Source organism: Rhineura floridana, chromosome 5 (assembly GCF_030035675.1).
Source record: "Rhineura floridana isolate rRhiFlo1 chromosome 5, rRhiFlo1.hap2, whole genome shotgun sequence".
NCBI classification, from domain to species: Eukaryota; Metazoa; Chordata; class Lepidosauria; order Squamata; family Rhineuridae; genus Rhineura; species Rhineura floridana.
The window spans coordinates 163,643,134-163,660,855 of record NC_084484.1 but is presented as its reverse complement, the minus strand read 5'-3'; the positions used below and the strand labels follow the sequence as shown (position 1 = coordinate 163,660,855).

Here is a 17,722-nt window from a genome sequence, read left to right as displayed (position 1 = left end):
ACTGCATCCTTCTGCATTTGAACAAATAGGATACAGCAGTGCAGAAGCCTATGGGCTCTAGGAGCAAAAATTTTGGATTATCTGCTTCTATGAAGTATAAAGGTTTTGTTGAGTTATAAATCAACAGGTATATATAGTTTATATCAGAGGTGGAGAACCTCCAGTTTGTGGGCCTACATAGTCCCAGCATGGACCCCAATTTCACCTGCAAGGCTGTTTTACCCAAGCCATGCCCACCTGTCAAGGTTGGCCCACAGGGGTGGGAGAATTAAGGGTCAGACCCACCACTAGAAAAAGTTTCCCACTACTGGTTTATATCAGCCAATTACTATGCACTTTTAGGTTTGGTCTAGAAAGTACTTTGTTCAAATGGACAGCTTGATTAATTAATCAGTTATTTAAATTGATTTAAATCTACTTCTACAGAAAGGTGAGAAACCCTGTCAAGTTTCTAGTTCACTCAGTTCTGGTTGTGGAACAGTTGAAGTTTAACTGAGGAAAAGGAACAATTCTGCCATGCAGAGTTCCTCTCTGACTCTCATTTGTAGATGTACACTTTTCTGTGTGTGCAGTCATAAATATGGAGCATGAGTTCTTTTTTATTTAGCTTTTGGTAGTCATATATTGCTAATGGTTCATAGCCTGTTAGAAAAATATGATTTATACATTGCAATGAATTGGTACGTATGCAGTTCCTATTTGGGATTCAACATTTTTACATGCAGGTGAAATTTATGTGGCAAAGTAATAAAATCAGTATGCAACCTTCACCTGAAATAACATGCTGATTGTTTATACTGAGGGTTACATTGACCTTCTTTGCTCTTCAGAAAAAAATGAAAGATGCTCCCTCTTTCTGAAGGCCTTTCACTGCCGCTAGAATTACAGCAAGAAGATGAGGATAGAGAATGGGTCATCTGCGCATTTCTTGCATACTCTACGTTTTTGTGAATACACGGAAGTTGATAACTAATAATTATAATTGTGAACATGTAAAATATTTTATAAAAATCATTCATTTTGGTAATTTTTAACCTACCATTTGGCTTCTCACACTTTCAATTCTGCATGCACTGTCTTCTAACAAAGTATTCCCTCCCCCCAGGCCCACGATACGTTGTACAAATAGGTGACAAAATAATTGACTATAATGAGGAATTCTGCCTATTTCTATCAACCCGAAACCCAAATCCTTACATCCCACCTGATGCAGCTTCCATTGTTACGGAGGTTAATTTTACAATAACACGAAGCGGCTTAAGGGGACAGGTAGGCATTCACGTCTGCTGTAATAATACTCATCATTTGACCAAAAGCTTTATACATACTAAAGACTTTATACAACTGGTGGAAGATGCAGATTCCCCCCCCTTGAGATGCCCTTTGGTAGTATAAATGCTTATATCACAAATACTTGAAGGCATATTAATCCCATTTAGCACTTTTATCCAGCTGATGTTTTTAAAGGTGCTTTCCACTGAGAAAAAAATCTCTTTTTAGTTAGCATGTTCTTAGATCAGCCTTTCCCAACCAGTGTGCCTCCAGATGTTGTTGGACCAAAACTCCCATCAGCCTCAGCCAGCATTGCCAATGATCAGGAAAGATGGGAATTGTGGTCCAACAACATCTGGAGGCACACTGGTTGGGAAAGGCTGTCTTAGATGGTTAGATCAGAAAGTCCTACTATAATTGAAAATGCCTAGTGAAAAGATATACTTAATACTGAAAAGCACGGTGTGAGAATCCATCTGTATCTGTATCATCTGTGTCAGAGTTTTTGATCGTCATGGAACAGGAAGATCTGTACAAAGTCTCCACAGCCCAATTATTTGTGTGGATTATGATGCATATGTGACGTTTCCTTGCCTATAAACCTTATTCTTCTTTCTGTTAAAGTGAGTTGCTTCCCAGTTACATAGAAAACCATTTGAGCAAACACTGGGCTATGGGTCAAGGTGATTTAGTTTAAGGATGCCTTTAATGAGTATAAGAAATCAAAGTTGTTTAAGGTCAGTTTAGGCTAATGGTGGAGGAACAGTAAATAGTACTAGTATGTTTCTCACATTTATTTGATTGTGCTCTTGTTGGTACTAACAAAAGATCACAATGTGCTTATTTACATGTCTGATTACTCAAGCAATGAATGGGAAATATTGTCTCGAAAGAACATTTTTCATGTTAGTGATAATCAGAATATACTGATAAGCCAAAGACATCTGTTTTCTGTTTGTGTTCGGTACATTTGCCTGAAAAGTGCAGGGCTTTATTTGCTACCACTGCATTCATTCAATTTTCACTGAAAACTTAAAGAGTATGTGTTGGATCCAAAGACGAGTGAGTGAAGATCATCTGTTTCTGTAAAAAGGCTTCTCTGCCCCCTCCTCATTGCAATCCCCTCCAAATATACCTAAAGGTGGAGAGCCCTCTGGAATAGCATAGAATAGGCACACAGGATGCAAAGAGCAAGAGAATCATTGGTATTATGTAGGGACAAATTTGTGTGAGTGAAGTGCCTTTCACCTTGCACAAGGCACCTTTTGGATCCAAGTCAGTGTAAACAAAGCAAACATCTTGATTCAGCAAAACATTTGACAAAGTCTCCTAAGAGAAAGTTGTAGACAAGATGGTAAAATATAGTCTGGACAATATTACTCTCTGAGGGCTCCATAAGTGGTTGAACCACCATACCCAGCAAATGTTTTTGATGGCTCTGCTTCAATCTGGAGGGAGGTCTGCCACAGACTCTGTTAATAGCCCTGAGCTGTTCAGCATTTGTATCAATGATTTGGGCGAGGGTGTAGGGAGGATTCTTATCAGATGGACCGGCAATACAAATAATAGAAAATAGAATCAGTATTCAAAATGATATTAATAGGCTGAAAGCCTGGACCAAAACACAGCAAGATGAACTTCAACAGTGATAAATGTAAAATCCTGTGTTTAGTTACAAAAATATAAGATGCAATTAAGGATGGTGGAGACCTGGCTTGGTCTAGTATGGTAAAGGATCTACGTGTCTTAGTGAATCAAAAGCTGAACATGAGCCAGTTGTGAGATCTTTTTTTTTTTTCAAAAAAAGTAATTCAATCATGGGCGGGAAGCCAAGTCGAGTGAGGAACAGTTGAAAGATCTGGTATGTTTATCCTGTAGAAGAGGGAGATATGATAGCGGTCCTCAGATATCTGAAGAGCTGTCACACAGACTATGGAGCAGACTTTTTCTCTGTCACTGCAGAGGCAGGACTAGAACCAATGGATAGAAATGACAAGGACGTAGTTTTCACCTAAATATTAGGAGAAACTTGGGCAGGAGCTGTAGTTGAATCTTTCACTGATGACCTCCAGGATCCCTTCCAATTCTATGATAAACCATTGCTTCAAAATTATATCAAGTGTCTATAATGCTTTGGTATTCTCTTCTGACTTCTTAGTAATCGCATTGCCTTCCAGCTTTTAGCGTTGACTATCCAGCATGAAAAACCAGATCTGGAAGAACAGAAGACAAAACTATTACAGCAGGAAGAAGATAAGAAGATACAATTAGCAAAACTTGAAGAATCACTTTTGGAGGTAAAATTTACATGTGCTGTATTTAAGAGTTTCATGTATTAAATATAGGATAGTTATTATATTAATGGCAACAACAGGCTTAGAAGACGGCTCTTGCCAGAAATATATTTTAATTAGCTGATGACTATAAATACTTTCTCCAGAGGTGGTAAACACATGGCATGGTGGGTAATACTGCCCTCTTGTACCTGAAGATAGGAAATACAGTTCTCCAGTGGGCACCAGGACACCCCCAAGTGGGTATTGTGTTCCTTGCTAGTGCTTGAGGCAGGAAAGAGTTAACACTCCAAAGTGACCGTTAATGTGGCCCCTCCCACGGAGTGCTAGTTCGTTTTCCTGCCTCGCTTGAACAGTACTGATTTTTGCCTTGCTCTTCAGTCTGGCCGAGTTATTTATTTATTTATCTTTTTCTCTATTTATGTATTTATTGGCGGTCAATGTTTACTTCACTTTTATCTCTGTGTTGTATATAGCTGTTCGTCCTAAGATTAATTAGTACAATGGTTTCTCCTCAGAAATGAATTTCTTTGTGGTTTTCCCTTAGTGTTTTTCCCGGGTAGATTTTCCTCACTAATGAATTTCTCTGTGATTTTCCCTATGAGTCCGGCCATCACAGCGGGTATTAGCTCCACCTATCGTGCGAAGGCAAGAATGTCTTTGAAGTCAAGACTAGGGGCGTCAGGCCCCTCCCACTCTCCAGTTCATTCTTGCCTTCCTGCGAACAAGATTGAAATCCTATCATTGAGATCCTATAGCGTAGAATTTAGCTAAGTTGTTTTCGTATTTGTTTACTTTGTGTTTAAATGTCATTTATCTCTGTTGCTTGTTTGAGGTTCTTTCCTCAGAGACCGCGGCTGAGGTTCTCCCTGATTGGTCTTTAACCTTTTATTTTTCGTTTATTCTCTTGTTTGTTTGAGGACCGTTTTGAGCTTCGGGAGATCCAGCTCTTTCTCTCCCGTAGCAGTTTTTCCCTGTCTCAAGCCGCGCTCTGTGGAGCCCTTGGAGAGACCGCGGCTGCGGTTCTCTCCCAGGCGGGAGCCTGCGGCTGTGGCTCCCTGCCTTTTTTCCAACCTTTTTTTACCTGCCGGGGTTCTGCCTCCCTAGAGCCTGGTGATCCGGCTCTCTCTCCGCAACTTTAATTTCGCCGCGGAGAGCCCTGCTCCCGGCGGCGGCAGCGACTTGCCTCCTGCTGCCTCATCCCTCACAGGCTTCTCTCGGCACTTTGATTTCGCCGCGGAGAGTCCTGCTCCCGGCGGCGGCAGCGGCTTGCCTACTGCTGCCTTATCCCGCACAGGCTTCTATCTGCTCTTTCTTCTTGGGGGTTTTCTTGGAGCCGCTTGTGCGGCTATCGGCCCCGCGGCTCCCCCTGCGAGGCTGTGCTGAGTTACCCTTCCCCCAGTTTGTTACCAGACGGCCGCCATTGCTCTGTCTTTCTCCTCCATTTTTAGAACATTTTTTCCCGCCATTTTTGTTGAATTCAAATTTCCCGCCTTTTTTGTTACCCCTTTATTAACCATCGGATACCTTCCCTGCAAGCTATCTGTATGTGTGTTGTCTGTGTGTTGTAGACAGAGTTACACAGGTCTTCCTCACACACAAAATTACTGTGACTGTATCATCAAGGCTGGAGTTTTAATACAGTGGCTGACTTGTACTAAATTTGAATTATATTCAGTACCATCAAGGCTGGAGCTTTAAATCAGTGGCTGACCTGTACTAAATCTGAATTATATTCAGTATTATCAACACTGGAGGTTTAAGATCAGTGGCTGACTTGTACTAAATTTGAATTATATTCAATATCATCAAGGCTGGAGCTTTAATATCAGTGGCTGACTTGTACTAAATCTGAATTATATTCAATGTTATCAAGGCTGGAGCTTTAATATCAGTGGCTGACTTGCACTAAATCTGAATCATATTCAGTATTATCACGGCTGGAGCTTTAATATCAGTGGCTGACTTGCACTAAATCTGAATCATATTCAGTATTATCACGGCTGGAGCTTTAATATCAGTGACTGACTTGTACTAAATCTGAATTATATTCAGTATTATCAAGGCTGAAGCTTTAATATCAGTGGCTGACTTGTACTAAATCTGAATTATATTCAGTATTATCAAGGCTGGAGCTTTAATTTCAGTGGCTGACTTGTACTGAATCTGAATTATATTCAGTATTATCAAGGCTGGAGCTTTAATATCAATGGCTGACTTGTACAAAATCTGAATTATATTCAGTATTATCAAGGCTGGAGCTTTGATATCAGTGGCTGACTGGTAATAAATTTGAATTATATGCAGTATCATCAAGGCTGGAGCCTTAATATCAGTGCTGACTTGTACTAAATCCGAATTATATTCAGTACATCCTGCTCCTTCTGTGGCCGTGTACCACACCTGAAATCCAGCCTACAGCACTAATCTGAACTATATTTTGTACATCCTGCCCCCTCTGTGGCCGTGTACCAAACCTAAAATACAGCCTATATTATACTAACGCTGATACCACAGTGCATTCTGCCCCCTCTGTGGCAGTGCACTTAGCCATCTGCCAGTGTATTCTACCCCCTCCGTGGTCATACGCTGTGCCAGTTCGGGTCTTTACATCCTGCCCCCTCCGTGGCAGTGTACTGCACCCAAGTTAATATAAGATGGCAGAACAGCCAGGCATGTCGCAATCAGCCAGTATGATGCCAGATCAGCCAGGCATGTCACAACAGCCCAGCCACAACACTCCAAGGTGACTAAGTCTAAGCATGTTAAAGTAATGGCTAAGACAAAACATCTTTCCAGCCATAACAAACCAAAGCGGCCACGCTATGCCTCTGTGCCAACCACCACCACTACCACAGCAACTCAGGCACACATAAACGATATACTTCATTCCCCTGCTGCTTTCTCTGACAAGGAGGTTTTTGCTGGCTTTTCCACTCAGCTTTCACCTAACCAGCCTCCCTCCGTTTTACCGCCCCAAACATCTGCTCCAATACCGGCTCAGGCACAAACATCTGCCACAACCGGGCTGCAGCTGTCCCCTGATTTCTTCTCCCAACTTCAAGCCATGCTGGCATTTATCACCCAAATGCAGTCACTACCACAAGTTCCAGCCATACTTCAACTCAACATGGACCAATGTGCGTGTCATGAAGCTCATCCTTCCTGCTCACCAAATCCCTTCGATATAGCCAGAGGCAGATGTATTGACGAACCCTCGTATGCGGAGGAGTCAACCTTCACTGACCACGTTGAAGGAGATGACTGGAGCGACGATTCAGATCATGAGGAGGATACATCGTATCGCTTGTTTAATGCCTCAGACTATCAGCCCTGGCACGCAGGGTAGTTAATATCCTTGGTCTACAGACTGCGCCTTCAACTTCTTCCGCACCAGCCATCAAAGGGGCCAAGGTTCTCAAATCTCCTGCACTTATTGAACACTACATCCCGGTGCCGGACCCAATTGCCAAATTGGTATCTGAAGAATGGGCTCAACCATTTCAATCTCGCCACTTCCAGAACCTGGCTGACAGGCTTTACGCCCTAGCTCCGGACTTTGCCACCAAGTTACACGCCCCTGGCATAGACGAACCAATCGCTCGCCTCGTTTCACGATCCCTTTTGCCCAGGGAAGGGGAATCCCAACTAAAGGACACTACTGAGCGGCGAATAGACTTCACCCTCCGCAAAAACCACGAGGCCACTGCCCTATCCACGCGTGCCTCCGCTTCAGCCTCCATTTTCTACAGAGCAGCTATGATGTGGCTGGATGGTCTTCTAGAGGACACTAACCCTGATCCTGTCGCCCTCAGAAGGTCACTGGTACAGTTGCGTAAGACAGCAGCTTTTGTGCCCGATGCCACCTTGGATGCCACTCATTTGGGGGCACGAGCCATGACGGCTCAGATAGTCGCTCGAGGGACCCTCTGGCTTCGCCACTGGCAGGCTGATTCAGCGGCCAGAATGAATCTGGCCAGGTCTCCTTACTCCGGATCGTTACTCTTCGGCGAGGAAGCTCTAAAGGCAGTGCTGGTTGATCCCAAAGATGCCCACAAACCAGTTCTGGCCATTGTCCAGAACATCGACCATAGGCCTTCCAGGCGCTTTCCTTCCTTCCGTACTAACCAGCCATTTCGAGGAATGCGGCCAGGAGGACGAGGCCACAATGTCAGATTCTATGACCCCAATTCATCCAGGGGCTCCTGGAACCGATGCTTCCAGGGCAGAGACCTACGGCTGGCTTGTCAACGTCGACAAAAGCCATCTCTAACCAACCCAACGCCTACTACATCTAGGGGCAATGTTGGATACCCTGCAGGCAATGGTATTCCTGGCTCCAGATCGCATCACTGCCATCACAAGCATCGCAAGGTCCCTGATGTAACAAACATCAGCAGACATCATGCTTCTAGCCAGGGCGCTCGGAATGTTCATTTCTACAATCCATATTGTGCCATGGGCTCGAGCCCACACTCGGCATCTGCAATGGACTTTACTGCCCTTTCAACAGGACATTGCCAGTTCCAACCATTGCAAAGTTCACTTGATCCCCGCACTGCGCCTATCATTCCGCTGGTGGACGAGGTCCCAACACCTCTCCAAGGGCACGCCGTTCAGAGAACCACACAGATCTGTTGTAACCACAGATGCCAGCCTCATAGACTGGGGAGCCCACTGCAACTCCCAGTACGTTCAGGGGGTTTGGTCCACCACGGAGCAGACTCAAAGCATCAACTGGCTGGAGCTAAAAGCTGTACATTTAGCTCTAATTCATTTTCAGTCTCTGTTCCCTTTGGACCATGTCCTCATTCGAACGGACAACACGCGTGTAAAATCACATTTGAACAGACGGGGGGCACCAGGTCTCGTCCTCTGCAGGACTTACCCTCCCTCACCTTCGTCTGTGCAAAACAACATCTACAATCCCTGAAAGCAGAACATCTCAGACGGATTTGGAATGTGACAGCAGACTGGCTCAGCAGACAACAGGTGTTTCCGGGGGAATGGAAACTTCACTCAGCCATTTTCCATCGTCTTCGGAGTCGGTTCGGCGAATGCTCAATCGACCTGTTTGCCTCCAGTCGCAATTGCCAGCTTCCCAGGTACCTTGCCCGATACCTGGATTCAACAGCGGAAGCAATGGATGCTCTGACAATACCGTAGCCAGACGGTCTCTTGTATGCCTTTCCTCCCATACCATTGTTAGCCAAAACCTTGAGGAAGGCGTGAGCCGAGAGGGCACAGCTGGTTCTGATAGCACCATTTTGGCCACGCCGACCGTGGTTTTCAGATCTTCTGGCAATGTCGATGATGGATCCTTGGACACTTCCAATCAGGCCAGACCTCCTATCCCAGGGTCCAGTACTGCACCAGGACCCTACTTGGCTCAATCTAACAGCGTGGCGTTTGAACGGGGACATTTGAGGTCAGCTGGACTGTCTGACGCTGTGATTGATATTATTTTGGCCTCGAGAAGACCATCCACTACTCGTATTTATCAACATACCTGGGTGGCTTTCTCCAAGTGGTGTCAGTCCCACCACCATGATCCATCCCAGGCCACTGTGCATCAGGTGCTGCAATTTCTCCATAGCGGCTTTATGATGGGACTTCGACCCAACACTCTACGTTGACATGCGTCCACTCTGTCGTCCATTCTCTCAGTGTCCTCCCCTGGAGCTCCTATTTCCTCACATCCGTTCATCAAACGTTTTTTGAGGGGAGTCGCCCTTCGCTCTCCGGCTGTTGTCCATCGGTTTCCCTCATGGAGTTTGCCAAAAGTTCTGCAGGCTTTGCAGCGCCCTCCGTTTGAACCCATCAGGACTGTGCCCCTACGTATGCTGTCCTTCAAGGTCTTGTTTCTGATCGCAATCACATCTGCCAGACGCGTTTCGGAGTTGGGCGCATTGTCTTCTGCTAGACACCTCTGCGTCTTCCATAAGGACTCTGTTGTGCTGAAGACTGATCCTTCCTTTCGTCCCAAGGTCGATTCAGTTTTTCATTGCAACCAGGACATTGTTTTGCCTTCCTTTTGCCCGAATCCTACCCATCCTCTTGAGAAGTCTTGGAGTTCGTTAGATGTCTGGAGGGCTCTCAAGACCTACCTGTCTAGGACCCAAGAGATTCGACGAACGGAGTCTCTGTTTGTATCCTTTCATCCAAGCTTTATGGGGCATAAAGTATCCAATCCTACCTTATCCCGTTGGTAGAGGGCATGTATTACTTTAGCATATGAGTCTCTGAAGCTGTTAGTTCCAGCTAGTATAACGGCTCATTCTACCAGGTCAGCTGCCACTTCGGCTGCTTTTGCCACTAATGGTCCTGTTGCCGATATTTGTAGGGCTGCAGTCTGGTCTACCCCACACTCGCATCTTTTGGCAGACGAGTGTTGCAACAGGTTCTTAATGAGGATTAGCATCCGGTCCCACCCTGTATGGGCTGCTTTGGTACATCCCGCTGTGATGGCCGGACTCATAGGGAAAATGGACCATTGGTCTCACCTGAAGGGTGATTTTCCTATGAGTCTGGACATCACGACCCTCCCAGTTGGAGGATGACTATATATTTTCTAATGTGTTCTATATTACTGTTACGCTATTATATTTAAATTTAAAAGTGAAGTCAAGACTTCTAGTTCTGTTATACCGCTATGTTGGAGTCATGTTACTATGCATAGTACTATTGTGTTATTTTCCTGTTGCCAGGCCTGTTGGCCTTGTTCTTGTATTTTTAGATATCTCTCCTTAGACTCGCTGCGAATGAACTGGAGAGTGGGAGGGGCCTGACGCCCCTAGTCTTGACTTCAAAGACATTCTTGCCTTTGCACGATAGGTGGAGCTAATACCCGCTGTGATGTCCGGACTCATAGGAAAATCACCCTTCAGGTGAGACCAATGGTCCATTTTCCCTTTATGCATTCCATTAATTTTGTCCCCTTTAATGAATTTCCGGGGAAGTTTTTTCCTCAGTCATAACTGCTATTGATATTTCCCTACGTTAATGAATTCCGGGGTGGTTTTCCCTCGTTTAATTTGCTCACATTTGGCAGCTGACAACATCAGACCGCTGGGTACAGAATGCTCTTCAGTATGGGTATCTGATAGAGTTTCAGGCTACGCCTCCAAACAGATTTCTCCCGTCCCCTGTTTCAGCACATCCCGAGAAGCGCAGGCTGCTACAACAGGCAATACAACATCTGTTGCAGATAGCAGCCATAGAACCAGTCCTGCAGCACCAGAAATTTCAAGGGTTTTTTTCTATTCTCTTTCTTGTGCCCAAAAAAGGAAACAATTGGAGAGCCGTACTCGATCTAAAATTTTTGAACGGATTTGTCAGATACCAGAAATTTCTCATGGAAACATTGGTGTCCATAAAAGAAGCTATTCAGCCTCAAGACTTCCTCGCTTCCATAGATCTAACCGACGCATATTTACATGTGCCAATCCATCCGCAGCACCGCAAGTTCCTCTGCTTCATTTACAACAATCACCACTATCAGTACCGGGCAATGCCCTTTGGCTTGGCGTCAGCACCGAGAGTCTTCACGAAAATTATGGTGACCCTTGTCGCCCATCTCCGTCAACATGGATTGAATCTTTACCCATATTTAGATGACATTCTGATTCGTTCACACACAGCACAGTCAGCTTATCAGGACATTCACACCATACTAGCTGTTCTCCACAATCACGGATTCTTAGTCAACATACCCAAGAGTCATTTGTTCCCTCAACAACGTTTACAGCATTTGGGGGCAATGATAGATACAGAACTGGAGACGATTTCTCTGTCGGAAGACAGGGTCCAAAAGATAAAGTTGGCTGTTCGACCACTGTTAGCGAAGTCTGCAGAGGACTTAATGGTCTTAGCACAGGTTTTAGGCATGCTTGTTTCCTCTATCCAAGTTACCCCATGGGCCAGATTTCATCTTCGTCCTCTGCAATGGACACTGTTACCATACCAGTGGCAGATCGCGCATTCCCTGCATCTCCAGGTTCCTCTGACGTTACGATTGAAAACCGCTCTTCGTTGGTGGACACAGGATTGCAACCTACACAGAGGATTTTCCTTAAAGGACCCACCACGGGAGACTGTCACATCAGATGCGAATCTCCAGGGGTGGGGAGCTCACTGCAGAGGTCAAATTCTGCAGGGATCTTGGTCCCCTTGCGAATCAACACAAAGCATCAACTTTCTAGAACTTCGGGCAGCACGGTTGGCGCTGCAACATTTTGTGCCTTTATTCCATCTCAAACATGTGCTGCTGCGAACAGACAACAACTGTGTGAAAGCATTCATAAATCATCAGGGAGGGACAAAGTCACTGGTTCTTCATCAGGAAGAACTAATTTCCTGGGCAGAGCACACACTCCATTCATTGACAGCGCAATATATCAAGGGAGTAGAGAATGTACAAGCAGACTGGTTAAGCAGACAGCAGATATTGCCGGGCGAGTGGCAGTTACACAAAGATGTGTTCAACCAGATACACAGCAGGTTCGGAAGGATGGATGTGGACCTTTTCGCTTCAGATGTAAATCATCAACTGACGAGGTATTACACTCGCTATCCATCTCTCAGAGCAGAGGGTGTAGATGCCCTACATTCTCCTTGGCCAAAGGCAACACTGTATCTTTTCCCTCCTTTTCCATTGCTATCTCGGGTAGTGAAAAAGGTAAGGATGGAGAGGGCCAATGTTGTTCATGTTGTTCTACTAGCACCAGATTGGCCAAGGAGGCCATGGTTCTCAGAGCTAGTCAACCTATCTGTCAAGCCCCCATGGCGTCTGCCTCTTCGACCAGATTTGCTGCTACAAAGACCGCTTCGCCACCCCAATCTCCAATGGTTGAGCTTAACCACATGGAAATTGAGCGGGGCAAACTGCTGAGGGCTGGATTACCAACGGAAGTGGTCACCACAATATTGGCAGCTAGAAGACAGTCCACAATAAGAAGCTACCAGTATACCTGGGCGGCCTTTTTGAAATGGTGTAAGAGGAATCATGTTACACGTAGGACCTCGGGGATTACAGAGGTGTTATCTTTTTTTAAATGCTGGTTTGCAGAAGGGGTTGAGACCCAATACTTTGAAACGACAAGCCTCTGCGTTGTCAACAGTCCTGTCTAAGTCTTCTTATGCATCACTGGGAGCTCATCCCTATATGAAACAATTTCTAAGAGGGGCTTCACTATTGTCAGCACCTGTTCATCATCGTTTTCCAACGTGGAATCTTCACAAGGTCTTGGCAGCTCTTCAAAAACCGCCATTTGAACCGTTGAAAACGTCTATGTTACGAATCCTTTCCTTCAAAGTATTATTCCTCATAGCAATAACATCAGCTAGACGAGTATCTGAACTTGGAGCTCTCTCGGTGGCAAAACATCTATGTATCTTCCATACTGACAGAGTTATTTTGCGCACAGATTCTACTTTTGTTCCAAAAGTTAATTCCGCTTTTCACTGTCAGCAGGAAATAGTATTGCCAACATTTTGTCCTTCGCCAAAGCGTCCTCTAGAGTGCGCTTGGCATTCATTGGATGTGAGGAGAGCACTTAAAGTATATATAAATAGGACTAGGCCAATAAGGCAAACTGATTCTTTGTTTGTTTCTTACCATCCAACTACTCTTGGTAAAAAGGTGTCCTCCTCTACTTTGGCGAAATGGATTAAGGGCTGCATTGCCTTAGCATACAGTTCTCTAAACATACCATTACCTTCAGGCATCGTTGCTCATTCCACTAGAGCAGCGGCTGCCACTGCAGCTTATTCAACAAATGCATCTCTCCAAGAAATATGTAGGGCGGCTACTTGGGCTAACCCTAACACTTTTACTAAACATTATAAAATAGATCTTTATGTTTTAGCTGAAGCGGCCTTTGGGAGGCGAGTTATTCAGCAGGTCTTGAGTGATCATTGAACATTTCTGTACCCACCCAATCAGTACGTCAGCTCTGGAACATCCCACTTGGGGGTGTCCTGGTGCCCACTGGAGAAGGAACCGTTTTACTCACCAGAAAGGTGTTTCTCAGTGGGCGCCAGGACACCGCCAAGGCCCACCCTGGGATACAAACGACGGGACATGGCATAATAAAACGGGTGGACACTGAGGAGTCAATGATCACTCTTATTCCATGTATCATTCAGTTCAGTTGGCAGTCGCTCTGAGTAGAGACTGTATAGTTATTTTTACAACTTAAGTGTCAAATGTATGTTTTCATAACTACAGTTAATGTTTTCATAGTGTTTTTAGATACGTCTCAGTTTATTTTTTAAGCTTGGCCAGACGGCGAACTAGCACTCCGTGGGAGGGGCCGCATTAACGGTCACTTTGGAGTGTTAACTCTTTCCTGCCTCAAGCACTAGCAAGGAACACAATACCCACCTGGCGGTGTCCTGGCGCCCACTGAGAAACACCTTTCTGGTGAGTAAAACGGTTCCATCTTGACTGATTTGTAATGCAATATGAATTGCTATGGGCTGAGGTTTCCCCACCCCTGCTTTAGAACAATGTACTGCTGAATTTATAAGTTTATTATTTCAAAAAAATAATTGGAATGGAAAACACTTTCAAATCAGCAATGATTTTCTTCTTTCAGTAAATTTTTCCATAACTGATACAGTTGCAAGCACATAATCAGCTTCTTAAGATGGAAAGTGTCTTTTCATTTTTATATGTAAAATTTACCTGCACAAATAGAGAATTGCAGTGGGGCCCCCATCCAGATGGACTGGCATCTGTTGTTATTACAGTTCTGTCTGGTTCTCGGAACGGGGTTCCCTTTCTGAGATTGTTGACTGTCGTCCACCAATGGAAAGAAGCACGGAGAGACGGATGCAGGTAGATTGTCCAGTGGTTGGACGTGGCAATGTCCTGTTGGAAAGGGAGTAAAGCCCACTGTAAGGGTCAAGTATAGTGTCGAGCCCATGGTACGATGTGGATGGTTGAGACAAACATCCCCAGAGTCCTTGCCAGAAGCATTATGTCCAACCCTTGATCGACATGCGAGGTGGAAAGCCATCTCTGATGGCCGTAATCCGATCTGCTGATAAAAAGACCATGGTCTGTGTGGTGTCTAAAATTGCACCCAGATGTTGCAGTCTCTGAGTTGGCTGAAGTTGACTTTTGTCGTGGTTGACAAGCCAACCATGGGTGCACAGAACCGTGAGGGCAGAGCGAACATGAGAGAGGGCCAGATCCTTGGAACCCGCCCAAATTAACAGGTCGTCCAAATACAGGTAAATGTGAACACCCTGGAGACGGAGAGAAGCCACCAGGGTGAGTAGCACTTTGGTGAAGACTCTCGGGGCCGACGAGAGTCCGAAAGGCATTGCCTGATATTGGAAGTGATGGGGGCCGAAGGCAAATCGCAGGAAACGTCTGTGGGTAAATGGGCACATGGAGGTATGCTTCTTTCAGGTCTATGGAAGCCAAAGAGTCCCCTTCATGTAGAGCCTCTATAATTGACACCAGGGACTCCATCTTGAACCGTCAATATTTCATGAAGCGATTGACAAATTTGAGGTCTAACAATGGCCTCCATGACAGATCTCGCTTGGAAACTGCAAATAGGAGAGAGTAAGCCCCTTGCGCTCTCTCCTCCAGTGTTGAGCCTCAGCTAACCCAGAATGGACAGGGAAGGGGGAGGCATGAGTTTCAGGCGCCTCCGCTGCCAGAGGAAGCAGAGTTGGGAATTGTTGAGTCTGTGCAGGACCTTTCAGGAGGGGGTCAGCCTGCACACCAGCCAATTCCCACGGGTCCCGCACTCCCCGAGGAACAGAGCGCGCCGCCCCCAGCTGCTGCAGAAGACTTGTTGGGGGAGGCTCCAGAGACAGTGCCAGCTCCTCCCTTGCCAAGCAGTTCCCAGGAGGATACCAGTGTGGCACAGCCCCCTGATCTTGAGCCTGCTGCTCAGGAACAGGTGTCTTCCGATGAGCCATTGGAAACACGCCCTCTGTCCCCGTGCTCCTGCCGCCGCGAGAAACAGACAGGGCAAAGACAGGAATTATGCAGGAGTCAGAGATTACGTTCGAAAACGTTCCCTTCTTAAGCTTGCTGCTTACAGAGGGGAGTCGTTGAGTCAACTTCCTTCACACGCTGCAGAGCATGTCTAGAGTGTAGTTAGGAATTCTAGTGAGTTAGCGCAGGGTTTTCTATGAAGTGCAATGCCTTTGATGTATCCATTACTCTGATAAAACGAGATTTACTTGCACCTACGCTTCAGCCTCGTCCTTCCGGCTCTGAACGGGACATCCAGTGGTACAGGTTCTATTGCAGTTATTTCAAGAAGATGCGCTATGGCTTCCCGCATGATCCGGCGCCTGTCTCGAACTCTGGGTAAGAGGGAGGGGTTGAATCTGTCTGGAGGGGTCATGCAAAATTCCAGTTCGTAACCATGGGTGAAGAGGTCTCTGACCCAAGCAACCTCTGTCAGACGCAACCATCGACTTGCAAACAGTAGCAACCTGCCCCCTACAGGGAAGGCATCAGTATTGTCTGCGCTGACGAGTTCCCCTGCCATATAATGAAGCTGAGGCCCCTTGGCTTCCTCAGTTCTGGATTCTGCCTTGGAATCGTCTGTTCCAGGTTCCTCTGGAGGGACGGAAATCGGAAGATCGATAATTGCGGCCCCGTCCCCCAGGCCGTGCTCCCTGAAAGGGCTGGAAGGAGCAGTATGGGGTGAAACGTCTAAACAACCTACACTCCTCCCTCTTGGATGTGGCCAATACTGGTCTTCGGCTGACCTTAGCATCTACCAAGACCGCCTTGAGGGCTTCCTCTCTGAAAAGTAATGAGCCAGAGAAAGGCGGCCTTTACAAGTTGCACTTGGCCGTAGAATCGGCGTCCCAGTTCCTGAGCCAAAGAGTACACCAAGCTACCACCTGTGAGGCTAGGGCTCGTGCTCCCAGCTGAGTGGCATCTAGCGTGGCATCGGCCACGAATGCTGCAGTCTTGTGTAACTTTACCAGGCCCCTTCTGAGCTTTACAGGGTCTAGATTGGGATCATCCAAGAGTTCGTCCAGCCACATCATAGATGCTCCTGAAAAGATGGAAGCTACAGTGGATGCCTGAATAGTGAAAGCAGTAGCTTCGTGATTTTTACGAAGAGTGTAGTCCAAACGGCGTTCAAAGGGATGTTTTAGTTGTGAGTCCCCTTGTTTTGGTAGGAGGGATCTCGAAATCAAACTAGAGACTGGCTCGTCAATGCCTGGGACATGCAAACAATTCATAAAGTCCGGGGCCAGTACATAGAGTTTTTTAGCCATAACAGAAAAGCAGCATGACTGCAGCGGGTGATCCAACTCTTCCTTGGCCAGTTTGCCGATGCGGTCTGGCACAGGAAGGTAGTGATCCGTTGATGTGGGAGACTTGAGAACCTTGGATCCTTCCATGGGGGGGTAGATTCAGGCTGTGGAGTCTGAAGACCCAGCGTGCACAGAACTCTACGAGCAAGGGGAAGAAAATCGGCCGCATCAAATAGGCGATATGAGGTGTTCTCCTCGAGTTCTGCTTCATCGCTCCACTCATCTCCCTCGGTCTGAAGAGAATACTCCGGATTCTCCAAGCCAGGAATCTGATCTTCGAGCCTGCCTCTAACAACGTCGAATGGGTTAGGTGAGCTGGGAGGTACCGTATCAGTACAGCCACATGGAGCCAGAGCACAGGAAAGTCATTGTTCGCTGTACTGGAGTAATGGAGCTGTTTGGGCTCTCAACTGCTCTTGTGAAAAAAGGCTCAGCATATTCTTTAACTGCAAAATGAATTCAGGAGATAACTGCAGACCTAGAAAAGAGGCAGGCAGTTGCCCTGGTTGAGGCCCAGCAGGTGGTTGAGGTATAGCTGCAGGGGGCTTACTGGACTGGTGTGGCAAAATGGCTTGAGAAGGGAAGACCACGGGCTGGTAAGGAAAACCCTCGAAGTCATCCAGATGATCCAGCTGGGGAATGAAAGAGGGCTGTCAATCTTTCTTGGCCAGCAGCCTCAGAATGCGGAACAGAAATATAATGTGCGTGCTTGTCGGCACTGTGGCTAGACAGGTGTTTGGTTTTAGCCACGGACTTTGAGTGAAGTTTGGGTTGCGTTTGGTTGGCAGACTTGTGATGTGGAACTGTGGAATGGTCTCCCCGATGAGGTGCGCCTGGCGCCGACGCTGCTA

The 17,722-nt window shown here is 46.2% G+C and overlaps 1 protein-coding gene across 4 annotated transcripts in view; it reads left to right on the top strand.

Annotated features, from left to right (window-relative positions):
- The window catches only part of DYNC2H1 (dynein cytoplasmic 2 heavy chain 1), a 438,789-nt gene that overhangs the window by 240,272 nt on the left and 180,795 nt on the right, over window positions 1–17,722 (top strand). For all 4 annotated transcript variants that reach the window (XM_061628720.1, XM_061628719.1, XM_061628721.1 and 1 more), the window contains 2 exons: window positions 1,106–1,269; window positions 3,450–3,569. In XM_061628720.1, the coding sequence (XP_061484704.1) occupies window positions 1,106–1,269; window positions 3,450–3,569 (284 nt within the window). The remainder of the gene's footprint in view (window positions 1–1,105; window positions 1,270–3,449; window positions 3,570–17,722) is intronic.